Source organism: Lepidochelys olivacea, assembly GCF_965140295.1.
Source record: "Lepidochelys olivacea isolate rLepOli2 genome assembly, chromosome: 8".
Lineage (NCBI taxonomy): Eukaryota > Metazoa > Chordata > Testudines > Cheloniidae > Lepidochelys > Lepidochelys olivacea.
This window is the reverse complement of record NC_140418.1, coordinates 36,949,937-36,964,591: the sequence shown is the minus strand read 5'-3', so window position 1 is coordinate 36,964,591 and position 14,655 is coordinate 36,949,937. Positions and strand designations below refer to the sequence as shown.

Sequence of the window (14,655 nt, the reverse complement as noted above, 5' to 3'; positions counted from 1 at the left end):
GTTTTTGAGTCTTTTACTAGTTGCGCTACAAATTCTTTTTTGGCCTGCCTAATTAAACTTTTACAATTGACTTGCAGCTTGCCCCACCCCCAAGAAACCTGGCGGTCTCACCCCCAAAGTAAGGGGACCTGAGTCACCCAGCACCAATTTGACAGAGGGAATCCCCCTCCCACCCAGTCCCCGGAACAGTCACGCCATCCCCCGCCCTCAGCGGGCGTGGCGTACACAACAGCATGGCCCCACCCTCTATCCCTGGTGCTGGGACAGACTGGGGCTGGAGAGAGAGGGCTCCTGCTGCGAGCTGGGCACATGTGAGCCGGGAAGGTCGGGCAGAGCAAGCCGTCTGGCAGGACTGAGGGAGCCCAGCGGTGTCTAACGCGAGGCGGCGCAGCGAGGCGGGTGCCGTGGGAGGTAGCGGGGCGATCGCAGAGCCGAGCCCGGAGCGCCGCGGGCACGGCCAGCGGGTGGGAGCAGCCAGTGGGGGAGCCACGCGCCGGGCAGGGAGAGACATGAAGCGGCTGCTCGTGGCTGTCAGCGTCCTTCTGGCTGCAGGTGAGGAGCGGGGAGAGCGGCGCCCGGCGCCGTCCGGCACGGGAGCCCGAGCGGCGGCTGCGGGCAAAGTTTGTTCCTTGCCCGGGCCCCTCTCCCGAATGGCCCGTGCGCTGGCGTCGCGGCCGAGCCCGCCGGGCAGCCCGGACCCCCCTGTCCACGCGCCCAGTGTCCAGGTGCTGGAGGCCGCGCTTGCATAACGGGCCGGGGCCGGGCTCCCTCTGGCGGGGGAGCCCCTCGCCTTGGCCTCCCTACAGGAGCCCGTCCCGAGCGCTCCGCTCCCGCCAGCTGGGCACGGCTGTGCCGTTCCCAGCCCCCGGCCTGGCGCTGCGGCCGGTGCCCTGCCGGGGTGCGGACTCTGCCGCGGGCGTGGCACCTTCGGTCACCCGGGGGCCGGCCTGGCCCGGGGCTGTGACTATAAATACAGTACCCAGCCCCGGGGCTGCCTATGGCGAGCGCCGGGCAGCTGCGGTGCGGTGCGGTGTCCGGCGCTGTCCCCTCAGGAACGCCACTCTCTGTCCCGCAGGGTGTTCAGCGGCGGCGCCCGGAGCCGGGCTGGAAGTGCTGCGGGGCCCGGGCTTCCACGAGGCGAGCGGCGGCCGGTCAGTCGCGCGGCTGCTCGGGAGCGGGCTGGAGGAGGAGCGCGATCCGGACGGCGGCGGGTTCTCGTCTGGGGATTATTTCCTGGAGCTCCCGAGAGGTGCGTGTGTGCGGGGCTCGCCGGCCGCGGGCAGCGCCAGGTGGCCTCCCCTGCAGTGGTGGGAAGCGGGGGCGGGCAGCCCGCGGGTCCCGATCCGGGGCTGCCCAGTGGCTGGGTGCTCGGATCCACGGTGAGAAGCTGGGAGCCCAGCTCAGGAACAAGCACAGCGGGCTGCTGAAGGGAAATCGATTTAGCTCTGGCAGCGCTGGGATTTCCTGGGTAAGGGAGGAAGTGACCTGGTGCCAGGGGACCTTTTTCCTGCTCAGGGGAATGTCACAGGTCGCATTTTCTGTGTGATACCATGGCTAGAGGGGGAAGGAGAGGGAGTGAGTCAAATGCAGCAAAATACATAAGCAGGTGCTTAACTTTAGGCATGTCCCATTGGCTTCCAAGGAACACGCTTAAAGCTAACCACCTGCTTTGCTGAGCTGGCATGGCATTAAGGGGGTGCTTACATGTTGGCCTGGCTTGGGAGGTTGTCCCTGGGGCTGCTTGTGGGGTGAGGAGCATGCTGTGATTGCCTAGGCCGGGTGGATAGGGAGAAACTTTTGTAGCTAGAGTGGGGTTGACTCTGGGGAGAGTTCCTCTTGGGCGCTGAAAGGCAAGGAGTGTCCGTGGGAGAGGCCAGGAGTGGGGTAAGCCCCAGAGCTGAGGGGGCAGTTCTGTCGTTGACTGATGTGTGCAAAGCTCTGACAGCAGGAATCCAACGGGGGAGGGGAAGCCAGGCCAGAATGTTCCCACGGAAATTCCTGCCTTATTTGCTTTGTGTCCGTTCAGTTGTTTTTAGTAGTTCCTTGTCTATGCTCTTTGCCTTCTCTGTTACCCTGGAGTCCTTAGTGCCCCTGCCAAGACCCGGTGCTGCATTCCCTGTAACACTCAAATACCCAGTGCTGCATCCCCATTACCCCTAATCCCTGGGGACTCTTCCCAGATCCAGCACTCAGTTCTTTGCCATGTGCAGTCATTGACGGCATGTTTAATGCACAGCCCTCTCCAGAGCAGGAGGAGAGGGAGACTTGGTAGCTAAGGGGTCCTGTAACTGTTCAGTTGTTGAAGTAATGTTCTCTCTCTGGTGGGAAAGTCCTATAGAACGGAATAGATTCATAGATTCCTAGGCCAGAAGGGGCCATTACAATCAGCCACAGGCCTTTTAGGAAAATATCCAGTCTAGATTAGTGAGGGCACTGAGAGGGCTCTGTGGAAATGGCTTTAAAACCTCATGTCATTCAATAGAGAAGGAGATCTGTTCCATGGGTGTTTTGCACCCCATGTAGAAATCTATAAAATATATGGGATTCCCTATTCGCTTCTATAGGATGGTTCCCAAAAGCCTACAGAAAGGTTGAGCTCTCTGTATTATATCATCTGGGACACTCCCGTGTGGATCCATCCAGTTGAGATTGCATGCCATCCCTGTCTGGAGTGGTCACCACCCATGAGTCACACCCCACTGCCCACACACTGATACTCCTCATACCAACCAGGGGTTAGTCACTGAGCTGCAGGCATCTGAGTCCACCTTCACCCTGCTGTGCCTGTCCATTTATGTTTGGTTTCTCTGACGTTCTTTAGGTGAAGTGCTGGTCCCATTGTATACCGCAGGAGTGGGGGCGTTAGCTTGGTCGTGACCAGGATTTGACACAGGGACAAATTCAGACCTGGCGTTACCAATGCAACCCCACTGACGTCACTCAGATTGCACGCACGCACACCGTCTGCCTGTTACGCTCTGTGGCTTTTCCTCTTTTTTTGTTCCCTCTCCAGGCTGGTTCCTCTCCATCTGTGATGTGTGCCCATCAGCTTTGCAAAACCAGGCTGATCTATTGCACCACAGGGGTGGAGTCTGCGGAGACTCATCCTCTCTCCCTGTCTGTTCTCACCATAAACTTTCCTCCTTTCCTGTCTCTGCCCGTCACTAGCTGTCACAGATCTCCCCACCTCACACCCACACTTCCTGGGCTGCCCTCTCCTGTCCATTTCTCCACATCTCTCTGCTCCTCTTGGGGTGTGCGCATTTCTTCTTTCTGAATGCAAGCAGTGAGCATTTGGAAGGAAGAGAGGTGTCTCGCACTAGTGTGGGTGAGCTGATAGGCCTCCAATGTCTCAGCTCTGAGAAGAGGATCAGTTGGGAGTGGGATATTTGGATGTGACCCTAGTACTTCAGGGAGTGGTAGTCACCAGTTCTCATCTCCCCCACACTCTCTAGGGCAGCATTTCTCATTCAGGGGGGTTGCACCCTTTGGGGGGAGGGTCATGGAGAGCAGTCAGAGTGATTGCAAAGGTGAAATTTTATTAAAGTCTAAAGCAGAGAAGATCTGGCTCCCCCTCACACCCTTGCCCTCTGCGATAAGTGTTCTCTGTCAGCCTCTCAAAGTACACACACAAATGAATCACATAGGTTGATCATTGCCACCCTTGCTTTATAGCAAAGTAAGTGGATTGTGAAAATATTTGATGAGGGTGGCCAGTGTGGATGGGTTGAGACACACTGCTCAAGGTGGTCATCAGTTCTTCTCTGGCCTGGGAGCCCCTCCTTCAAACCCCATCTGTCCTGATGCCTCTAGCTGCTGTGTCAGCTGTACCCAGTGGAAGGGAGATGTTCCTGAGCTATCTTGAGGCACTGATCAGTCTGGAACATGCTCTCTGCATGCAGGGGTCTGTGCCATCATTTTCTGCTCTCGGCTTACCCCACACCCTTCCTACTTCTTGTGCCTGTCAGCCAGCTGCTGGCCAGAGTGGAACGACAGGCTTGTGAGATGGCTTCCCTCAAATGATTCTGTCCTGCACCTGCAGAATTTTCTTGATCTCTGATCTGCTGAGAAGGGGATAGAGGCATAAGGGCCTGGGAGGCAAGCAGGGAGAAGTGAAAGCACCACGGTGCAGTTTTGAGTGTCCTTCCCCTTTCCCTGTGATAGCAACCCTCTGCCCTGCGGGTCACAGCGCCTGTGGCAGGGAGATAAACCAGCAGGGCTCCCATCGGACACACACAGTTCCTGTGAGTTTTGTGGTCTCTGTGGTTCTTCGTGAAATGAGAACTTGCAAAGCTCCTACAGTACCCCAGGTGGCTCCTTCTTCTATTTCTCTGGCCCTGGTGGAGTCTGAACCTGCCGGTACTGCCAGGCCCCCCACACTGTGTAGTACTTGGAGGTCAGATTCTGCTGCCCACCAAGGGGTGCTGAAGAATTCAGGCCTTACTCCAAGTGAGGGAGGGTGTTGGAACATAGCCCTTAATCATAGAAATGTGGGGCTGGTGGGGACCTCGGGAGGTCATCTAGCCCAACCCTTGTGCTGAGTCAGGACCAAGAAAACCTAGACCATCCTGACCAGTGTTTGCCCAGTCTCTTCTTAAAAATCTCCAGCAATGGGGATTCCACAACGTCTCTTGGTAACCTGTTCCAAAGCGTCACTATCCTTAGAATTAGAAAACTTTTCCTAATATCTAACCTGAATCTCCCTTGCTGCAGATTAAGCCCATTACTACTTGTCCTATCTTCAGTGAACATGGAGAACCATTGATCCCAGTCTTCTTTAGAGCAGCCCTGAACATATCTGAAGACTATTATCAGGGCCCCCCTTAGTCTTCTTTTCTCAACACTAAACAGGCCCAGTTTCTTTAACCTTTCCTCACGGGTCAGGTTTTCTAAACCTTGTCTCATTTTTGTTGCTGTCCTCTGAACTCTCTCCAATTTGTCCACATCTCTCCTAAAGTGTGATGTCCAGAACTGGACACGGTACTCCAGCTGAGGCCTCACCAGTACTGTGTAGAGGGGGACAGTTCCCTCCCTTTTCTTACATACAACATACCTGTTAATACACTCCAAAATGATGTTAGTCTTTTTTGTGACTGCATCACACTGTTGACTCATGGTTGCCACATGTGTGATGTTGTCTGGGGCTGTCCCAGTTTCGGTGAGGAATACCACTTCCTCCAGGCCTTGTGCGGGTGGGGGGGAAAAGAGACACAGTAGCTTATGACATATCCGCTTTCAAGGCTTGAAAGTTGACATCATTTTGCAGTGTGATGTTTGGATGCAGAGTGGTAATGGCACAAGGTGATGATTCCTTAGCTATGTCACTGACACCACCATAGAGAGGGAAACCTGAAGAACTCTTACAAGGTTCCCATCCCTTCATTCCTGCTTTTGTTCCTAAGTCAATGAGGCACGCTGTATGCTCCCACTGAGGTCCCTCAGAATTCATGGTGCTCAGCATCAGGATGGCCTGGTGTGCTGTAGCTGTCGTCAGAGTAATTTGCAAGCACAGGTTGGGGAGGCATTGTTTGACTTTCAAAATTGTTTCCACTGAAATTCAAAAACGGCAGATTTCATGGGACTGTGTCTGTTTACATCAGCTTGTTTTCAGAAAACCTAAATTTGGGGCCTGAACTGACCTGCCAGTGCCCTGTAATACTGCATGTGTCCTTTGTGCAAGCCATCATTGTAACCATGGGAAAATCAGCCTGATTAGGACTATGAATAGTCTCTTACAAAAGACCAGACTAATCAGAGAAATAAAGGGTAGATAAAGACTCAATGCCTAATCTTCTGTGGTCAGTGGAAACCAGTGTATATAATAATAAGATGTGAGATATGTACTGTGCTGTTTTTCTCTCTGAATCTCCACTAACTTGTTCCTTTCTTTTCTTTAGCATCTTTATGAATCAGAAATGCTCTGATATTTGTTGAAATCTGCAAAAATGGTGAAACCTCTGGCTGGGGGCAGATAGTTCCTCAGTGATGCTAGAGCTGAGGCAGATGCCTGAAAAAATGCTGTGCTGGATACAGTTGAGTTGACTTCTGTTCTTCTTTTAAAATTGTCTTCCAGTTGCCTTCTTGTCCAAGCCAGAAGGTCTGGTTACTTCAAAAAAAGAAGGGAATGGGAAGAAAAGGAGGAAGGGCAAAGGCAAGGGGAAGAAGAGAGACCCATGTCTGCGAAAGTACAAGGACTTCTGTATTCATGGAGAATGCAAATACATCAGAGAGCTGAAAGCTCCATCCTGCATGTAAGTTATCAGCATATCTCTGTCCTAGGGAAACCTTAGTCATTGTTCCTTGAATTCTCTAAACCACACACAGGAAGAGTGTAGGAGATATTTTTAGTGCATACTCTTAGAGCCCTGTGCAGATACAAAATTTGGATCCACATCCAATCCGCGGTCCACAAACATGGTGAACAATACATCCGCGGATTTGCAGGGCTCCACATACTCTCACTCTGTGAGGATACTATTCTGTTGTCACATGCTGCTTGAGTTTTTGCATCGCTTTAGCACATTGTGCTCACCCCTGGACTCCGTTGGGTCTTGGTAAAGACACAGGTCCAGATGTGTGTCCCTCTATTGCACATGTCGGCCTTCCATTAAATTCCCCAGTGTCTGATACCAGGGATGCCACGTGAATCTCCGTGGGCCCTGAGTGAGCACGGAGTTTAGCCTTCAGGAAGTCAGTACGACACAACTTCCTTTTGTGGCGTGTTTGTCTATTGCAGGGCACTTGGTAGCCCTTTGCAGTCACACTTTCAGAAATGGGCGCTGACTTTAGGAACCCAGACTCAGGTGCCTGTAGCCTGTGTTTCAGGAGTGCTGGATCCCCCCAACTCCAGCTCAGGTCAGTTGGAGCTGAGATGTTCTGCTCCTCTAAAGATCAGGCCCTGGGAGCAGGGAGCTGAGCTCTCCTGAAAATCTAACCATAGGCGTCTCAAGCTGGGCACCCAGCAACAAAGGCACCTGAACTCAGTGGCTGCTCTTGAACATGGCTGTTCCTATTTCCAAGGGCCCATCTAATTAATGTGTCCCATGGTGTATTGTGCAGGTAGCAGCTCTGGTGATGGGTAGGGAGGGGATAGAGGAAGAGTCACGGAGAACGGGGAAGCTGGAAGGATCCACTTAGCCCTGGGAGACTCTGACATTGGCAGAGTGACTGAGTATTCTTCCCACACCAAGAACCTACTCTTGATGTCTTCAAAGGAAAAGACTGAAAAATGCTTTCATTCAGCATTAGGCATACACACCGTGTACCAGTGAGACCCACTAGGCCATGGAATAGTTTCTCAAAGGGAAACAGTGGAAGCTGAAGAAAAAAGCCCTGGAGAACACCTTGTAGGGAAGGTTTTTACAGTGGCTAGTGGGAGCTGAGGCTAGATGTGACTGGATTCTTCCATCTCTGATTTCTAGGATTCTCTTTGTTAAGCTGATGTATTTGTTGTGAGTGCTGCAAGCAAGTTCTCCCTCCGCATTAGAGTTTTATGTGCACTTCTGCTTGTCTGGCACTGTCTCACCATGCAGATGAGGTAGATGGTCTTCTCCAGCACTGAGGTCTCTTTCTGAGGAGCTCCCTTCAAGGCCTTCTTGTCCTAGACCATCTAGTGCAGGGCTCTGGTCTTCTTCTGCAGCAGTTCGGGGCTTGGGGGCTGGAAAGGGAAAGTAAATCTCTTCATCCACCTCTTCAAATGTGACAGTCCTGTCTGTTGCACCAGTGCAGTAGTGCGAGCAGAAGGATAATATGGTGTTGGGACAGAGATAGTCTAAGCTCCAAGCAGCCAGGGTTGGAGACAACAGCTTTGAGGGCACCGTGCATGGCAGCCTGCCAGGAACATGTTGAAACTGTTCCATTGTGAGCCATTCCTCTGTTTACCCCCGTGTTGGAGCTGCTTCCCTGGGCTGGACTACTGTTAATTAATCATTCTCTGCCTCTCCTGGGTGCTTTCCTCTGAGGAGCTCAAAGTTCTTCCAGACATGAATGGACTCCCTCTGCCATCACCCTCAGGAAGTAGGGAAGTATCAGTCACCCATGCCCACTGCACAGGTGGGGGAAGCTGAAGCTAGTGAGAGTTTGTTGCAGTGTTGACACTGGCCTGAACCTCGCAGTTCATTTCTTGTCAGACTCCCCAGAACACTGATCTGGTGGTGCTCTTTAACCTGTCCCCTGAGCTACCGCTGCCTGTCCACCGAACTTGCTGAAGATCGCAGAGCCTTGGCTCGTTGTGTGCAACCTTCTGGCATTGGAAGTGTGGGGCAGCGTGGTGTTGCGGAGATCAGTGAGTGCTGCTCTGGGAGCCTCTGAATGTTTTCTGCCCTGAAGCTGCAGCTGAGGGAATTCCTAGCAGCCTGAGCAGCTGGCTCCTGAAACATGATGCTCACAGCAGCCGCCAGCAGAGCAGTCTCTGCTGTCAGGGTCCTAAGCAGCTCACTATCTGGGCTGCTGCAGAGGTCGATGACACCTCTTGCAGGAGCGCAGCAGGCGCTTGAGGGGACGGACTCTCCGGACAGTCAGGCACCTGACTGAACTGCTTCCTGTGGGGACAAGGCCTTTGGGGCAGCAATGAAAGAAAGTGTTCGGAGGGCAAGGCCAGAGCTGGATTAAGGCTCACCCATCCAGACCTCAGCATCTGGAGGCAGACACCGCTGTTCAGAAGGCCCCATTCCCATGAGCTAGTTTCCCTAGCAGCACTCTTCTGCCTTAGTTCCCCTCCTCCCTGACGAGAGCAGAGGCTCCGCGGTGGCTCACTGGGGCCACTGCTCTGGCCTTTAACAAGATCTAAAGGAGTCCGAGGTTCTCAGCTGCAATGGCTGGTATCTAGTAGCCACCCACTGAGAAAGCTGAGGGGTTGTGAGCATTCCAGCCCTGCTCTGCTCAGCTAGCATCTTCAGCAGATCCAGGGCTGCTGCTTTGAGTTTCATTGCGACCTTTGCCTGCTGTGGTGGTTGGGAGAACATGTCGATGTAGCACACTATGATGTTAGCTGAGGGCACTGGCAGCACTTTGTTCTGGACAGGGCTTGGGGTTTGCTGGAGATCTTCTGGCCCCTCCGCTCCTGTGGTTCTTTGCCCTTGGTGTAATGGGAGCATTGGAGGCTGAAGATGACATTGACACATGGCATGTGCTGAATTTAATGGCGCTCAATCTAAACATGGGACACTTGATCTGGATGTCTGGCATGTGTCCACATGTTTGACGAGAAGCTCATCCCTCTCTGATTGGGCCTTGGCAAGGGTCCGGGGCTATGGGTGTGTGTGTGTGTATATTAGGCTGTTTACGTGATTCTCCTTTGACTCACTGCAAGGGGTGTTTGGTTAATTAGCCTCCTGGCTCTGATGCAGATTTTATTTCTGTTACATGAATAATTACCTGGGCAGAGGAGAGGTGAGTGGCTCATGTGTCACAAGTGTTCATTTGCTCCCGTTTGAGAAGTGCGTCTGTGAGAAATATCCCCAGAGGAGGCATTCAAACCTCTTTCATCTCCGTTAGCAAACGCGAGGTCAGACCTGTCCTTGGCTTCCTTAAATGGGACTTCCGGGCTCTGAAAATGGGAGCTGAAGAGGTTTGTCCTAGTGCTGAACTCTAAGTCCCTGACGTGCTAATAGAATTCAAGGATCTCTGTGCAGGGGGAGATACTTAATTGAGTTCATATTTTAATGGCCTCCTCTCAGCCTGTATCTAATGGGAGCTGGGATGACTCAAGCGTGTCCCAATGACAAAACTCTGACCCTGATGGTCAGGGTGGAGTGATGCCCCTGGTCCCACCCCTTCAGCCTGCCTCCCCACTAATCTCACGACCTCTCACTCGCTTCTGAGCACTGGAAGGCATGTGACAGGATCTGGAGGGTTTAGGTGACCTTGGACGGTTCAGGTCAGACAAACAGAACTGGATGGAGCTGGGAGCCCATCATGCACGGGGCAGCTGTTCTGATGCTTTTTTTTTTCACATAGCACTGAATGAATTCAGTGTTCTACTCACCCGTGAAATACGGCCAGCTCTGGGGAGGAGCGAGGTAGCCAAAGGGATCACAGCACGCTGCAAGTCAGCAGGGCACTTTGGAGCAAGGTCCCTGAAAATGTTGTGGGATTGCTAATGTCTCCACAGACCCTTGGATTCAAAAGTCTTATGGGGAAGACCCCCATGTGACAAGCTGCATGGAGCCCAATATATTCATGCTGAAGGCTTGAATCCATCCTGCTGGGGATCCAGGCAGGCTAGAGAGTCCCATCCTGATGCTTGGGCCAGTACCCACTGTGATTCACTTTGGGAAATGCCAGCCCAGTGCACAGCAGCAATGCCAAAAGGTTGGGCAGGGTGCTGGGCTGTACTGGATGTGGGAAGGACAGTAGAGAGCAATAGGCGATACAGGGACCTGTCAGGGACACTGGCCCGGTCCCTGGGGGGAGATGACTGCCCTGGAGAGGGTGCAGCTAAGGCCAGCAATGGTGATGCCAGGCCTGAAGGATCGAAGCACTGAGCGAAGTTTCGGGGCCTTGGGCCGAGTCTCACCGGGGAGGAGGAGGCCATGCTGTGTCCTGAGAGCTAGGAGGGGAATGGAAATGTTCTGTGACACATGGGTGGAAGGGGCTGGAGAACAGTTCTGATGTTAATTAATGCCCAAGGCAAAACTTTGCTCCTAGAGTTCCCTGTTACTACTGTCTTTTGAACTCTCTTTCCTCTCCCCAAAACTAGATGCCAGCCAGGGTACCATGGCGAGCGGTGCCACGGTCTCACTCTCCCCGTGGAAAACCCCTCCACCAGCTATGACCACACCACAGCATTGGCCGTCGTAGCGGTTGTGCTGTCCTCTCTGTGTCTTGTCATCATTGCTGCGTTGCTCATGCTCAGGTACTGGGGAGTGGGCTGCCACACGCTATTCACAAGACCTACCCCACAACTTCGGGAGTGGGAGGGAAGGAGGCTCCCTGTGGTCGCACTGCATGGGATACACCTGCCTGCTCCTAAACCCAGAGCCCTGACCCCAACCTGGGTGAACTGCCCCCGCTGATACCACTGCTGGTGTTCCCTGGGGATCAAGCCCTCTGTGTACGGGAGCAGGGGTCTTCCTGGCTCAGTGGCCGATGACATTTATAGCCTGGGACCACCTTGCTGTCCAGTTCTCTGTCCTCCTTGTCTTGAGTGTTTGTTTTTGATGCTCCCCATGGGCTGGGTTTGTTCCCAGCTTTGCCCTGGCTTCTGAAGGGAAGATCCAGCAGTGTCAAACGAGCTTGGGGAGAAGTGGGCTGATGGGAAGCAGTTGCTTTCTTTCTCCAGACATCAGAGACGTCCAGCCTCTTGCGTCTCTCCCCAGGGGAGGGACTGAGATGGAAGGTGTGACACTGCATCTTATGGCCAAGATGAGAACAGTGACGGCCCCAGGCGGCTCCTGTTTCGGCGGGTGGGTTCGTGACCCTGACCAGAGCACCAGCGGCATGCTGGTGAATGTCTGTCTGCTTGTGTTTGCAGGTGTCACAAAAGAGGAGTTTATGATGTAGAAAATGAAGAGAAAATTAAGTTGGGCATCACCGGAAACCACTGATGGCATCGGGGGACCTGCAAGGTAACCCTCTGGCATGGGCATTGCGGCATGGCAGGGACAGCTTCCATCTGCAAGACTGCACACGGCCCTGCTGGGCCAGGCCCTGTGGGCAGCAACAGGTGCAGCTAGTGGGCATGGATCTTGATGGGTTCTGCAGACGTCTGTCATACTGGGCCAGTTCTGTTCTCTTGTGCAGTCTGACAATGACTAATGCGTCCTTCTTGGATTGAGACTGGGAGCTCAATAGCCTGTGCCTATTACCTGAGCTCCGATAGGGAACAAACCCCATTTCTCTGATTCAGCCCCCAGAGGAGCAAATCCGTGACTCTGCAGTGGGTCTCCTGGCCCTGCCACTGGCCTAAAGTGAACGGATCGCTTTGTACCCATCTCTGGCTTCCTGGCTGAGCCCAATTCTGAATCACCCTGCTGGTTTCCAAAGACCAACGATGCCTTGCTCTGCCCAGTCCCTCTCTGGGTGATGCTCCTCTATGCTTCCCCTTTTCCAACCCACTCTGCTGCTCCAATCCCCTGCTCACAGGGTCACCCACCCACTCCCTCTGCTCTGTCTCTCTGACCTCAGAGCCACATAACTCCCTTGCTCACCCCTCTGGTCATGGCTTCCCCTCTCCATAATAGAGGATTGTTTATTCACTTGTTCCTCTCTGTCTCTCTGGGATTCCCTGCCTCTCTCCCTTCCTCTGACCCACTGAGTCATCTCTCTTCTTTAAATCTTGCCTTAAAAAAGCCTTACCTTTTCGCTCCCACGTGTCCTTCCCTTATTACTGCATCATTCTTCCATACTCCCTTCCTCAGCCACTGGTGTAGTGGTATTCTTCCAGTGTTACACTGGAAATCAGAGGCTGTGTTTCACCCCAGAGGCAGCTGCACTTCAGTGGTGGGCAGGTGCTGGGAAGGGGAAATGCCCCTCCGCTGGTCCAAATGCTGATATCACACATGCTTCCAGGTTTTTAAATTAGGAAAATGTCATGTCTCCCAGATGGGTAAATTAATATGTAGAAGGGTTTACTAATTAGTGGGTTGTGTTCCAGGGGAGGCTTTATCAAAAAGGTAAATATAGGTTGTTGGGTCTGATCCTGGCACAACTCACAGAGGAATCAGTGGGAGCTGTTGGTGATCAGTACCTGTGAAGATGAGGCATATTGTTAATACCTACCTGCATCCCTCATTCTTCAAGGTCTGAGAGGCTGCATTGAAATCATTGGGAGCTCAGAGTACTCCACATCCAGATGGATGGGACACTTACTCTGGCTCTGATTCAGGAAAGCATTCACGTATGGGCTTAAGTGTTTTCCTGAATCAAGGCATCGGTGCGGGGTGTTCTGTGAGGATCTGCACCCACCGCTAAAGCACGTCGCCTTGCACAAGCACAAGCCGTGATGTGAAATGACCCAGCCTTGTGTTGTGTTTCAGGATTCAGCAGTGAAGCGATTCTACCTCCACCAAGAAGCCAGACATAGGAACTTAAGACTCTGTTTATTGGACCTATTGAAAAACCAAAGGGAGTAGAAGGGGAGTATCTGTTTTTGGGGGTTGTGTCAGGGAATTGCTTTACTGAAACACGCATCTCAATGAGCCAACCTGATCTGCTGGAATGGAAGAAGGTGGCAGGAGAGGTGACTTCCTGCTGGATGGTTTCCAATAAGCAGTGGAATTCCTTGAGGAGTCTCAGCTGAAGGGCTCCCGCTGAAGATGGAAAACTGGACCTTAGCTTTAGAGCTTTGATAGGGACTGGAGAGTAACTAAAACCAAACCTGAATTTGGATCCTTCAAACGCATGCTGAGGAACTAACTGTGAAAGACTTCGATTCCGCGGAGACTGACTGCGGCTTTATTAGATGGAGGCGGGGAGGGAAACTATTTAACAAGATATTTTTCATGTTAAATTATATATTTATTTTAGATATACTGTACATAGTATTTATTTAGGGTCTGATCCTGTAGTCTGGAAATCAAGGGAAGCTTTACTATGAGTTCAGATGGCAGGATCGGGCCCTCACTTTTTAAAGTGTAACATAATGGTCTAATAATTAACACTTTGTTACAAATGTTTAGATATTATTTAATGATGACTGGAAAAGGAGTCAGATATAATTTAATATGGTCATTTAATAAGGAACAATGTGTCCTCACTAACTGTTGTCCATGAATATTTCATGTGGCACTATAAGGGGAAAAATATGGACAGCATGAGCCAAATACCAGATTTCAGCACTTCTGCATGTCCCCTTCTCCCTTCTTGCTGAGAAGCAGCAGGTGAAGGGAAACACATGTATGGGGGCAAACTCAGACCAGCTGTCGGTGAGTGCAGCTCCGCTGAATCTGACCTATACTGTCCAAACATTTCTATTATTCGAAACTCAACTGGCGCTTACTCCAACCCCTGCGACTGAAAAAAAGGGGTGGATTCATTCAAAATTCAAAGCCTAGGCCAAACACCAAAGGTGCAGGAGACAAACATGGGGGAAACTATCTCAAGATACTCTCTACGTTGTCTTCAGGATCCCAAGGAAGTCTTATGGGGTCTCTTCCCTCATGGAGATTCCTGAAGTCCCTGCATTAGAAGAAGTTTGAGTTCTTATGCATGTCAGATTTCAGAGGCTGCAGTGAGCATCCTCATGTTGTTACATCCTGCGCTTTGAGAACTGGTTCAGATGTTACAATCAAAATAAAAATAACCCAAACTCACTTGTGTCTCCTGTTCATTGAGTCCTATGCTGGGAAGCCTCCTGAAAGCAAGGTGATGTATAGACGGGAGCAGGGAGTGTCAAAGCAGAGAGAGCTAGCTGTTTTTCCATGGGAAATCTGCTTTTCTCTAGCACTATACAAGGGCTCATTTTTAGACTGGAGTGCCTAAGTCCGCACACTCATTTCGACATTTTGGGGGCTCATCTTGGCACTAAGAAATATTTGTTGTTGTTTTCTAGTCCTGGCAAATATAGTGCCAATCTGTAAAAGACAACCGGGGAAATTACAGACCAGTCAGCTTAACGTCAGTACCTTAAAGATAATGGAGCAAATAATTAAGCAATCAATTTGCAAACACTGAGGCCTGGTCTACACTGCAGGATGGGGGTGGGGATTGATCTAA

General features: G+C 51.9%; 1 protein-coding gene across 1 annotated transcript; it reads left to right on the top strand.

Moving 5' to 3' along the window:
• The first annotated feature begins 245 nt into the window (after window positions 1-245).
• On the top strand, window positions 246-14,232 carry HBEGF (heparin binding EGF like growth factor). The gene is made up of 6 exons (XM_084637439.1): window positions 246-552; window positions 1,076-1,249; window positions 6,074-6,251; window positions 10,700-10,855; window positions 11,474-11,567; window positions 12,978-14,232. Exons 1-5 carry the CDS (start codon window positions 510-512, stop codon window positions 11,544-11,546), a joined length of 624 nt encoding a protein of 207 aa, XP_084493565.1. The 5' UTR covers window positions 246-509; the 3' UTR covers window positions 11,547-11,567; window positions 12,978-14,232.
• Window positions 14,233-14,655: the final 423 nt, after the last annotated feature.

Bases quoted from the DNA above. Each gene is read 5' to 3' on its own strand.
- HBEGF (XM_084637439.1), top strand. From the start codon at position 510: ATGAAGCGGCTGCTCGTGGCTGTCAGCGTCCTTCTGGCTGCAG. The intron at 553-1,075 runs GTGAGGAGCGGG...TCTGTCCCGCAG, and splicing joins CAGCGTCCTTCTGGCTGCAG to GGTGTTCAGCGGCGGCGCCC. The intron at 1,250-6,073 runs GTGCGTGTGTGC...ATTGTCTTCCAG, and splicing joins TTTCCTGGAGCTCCCGAGAG to TTGCCTTCTTGTCCAAGCCA.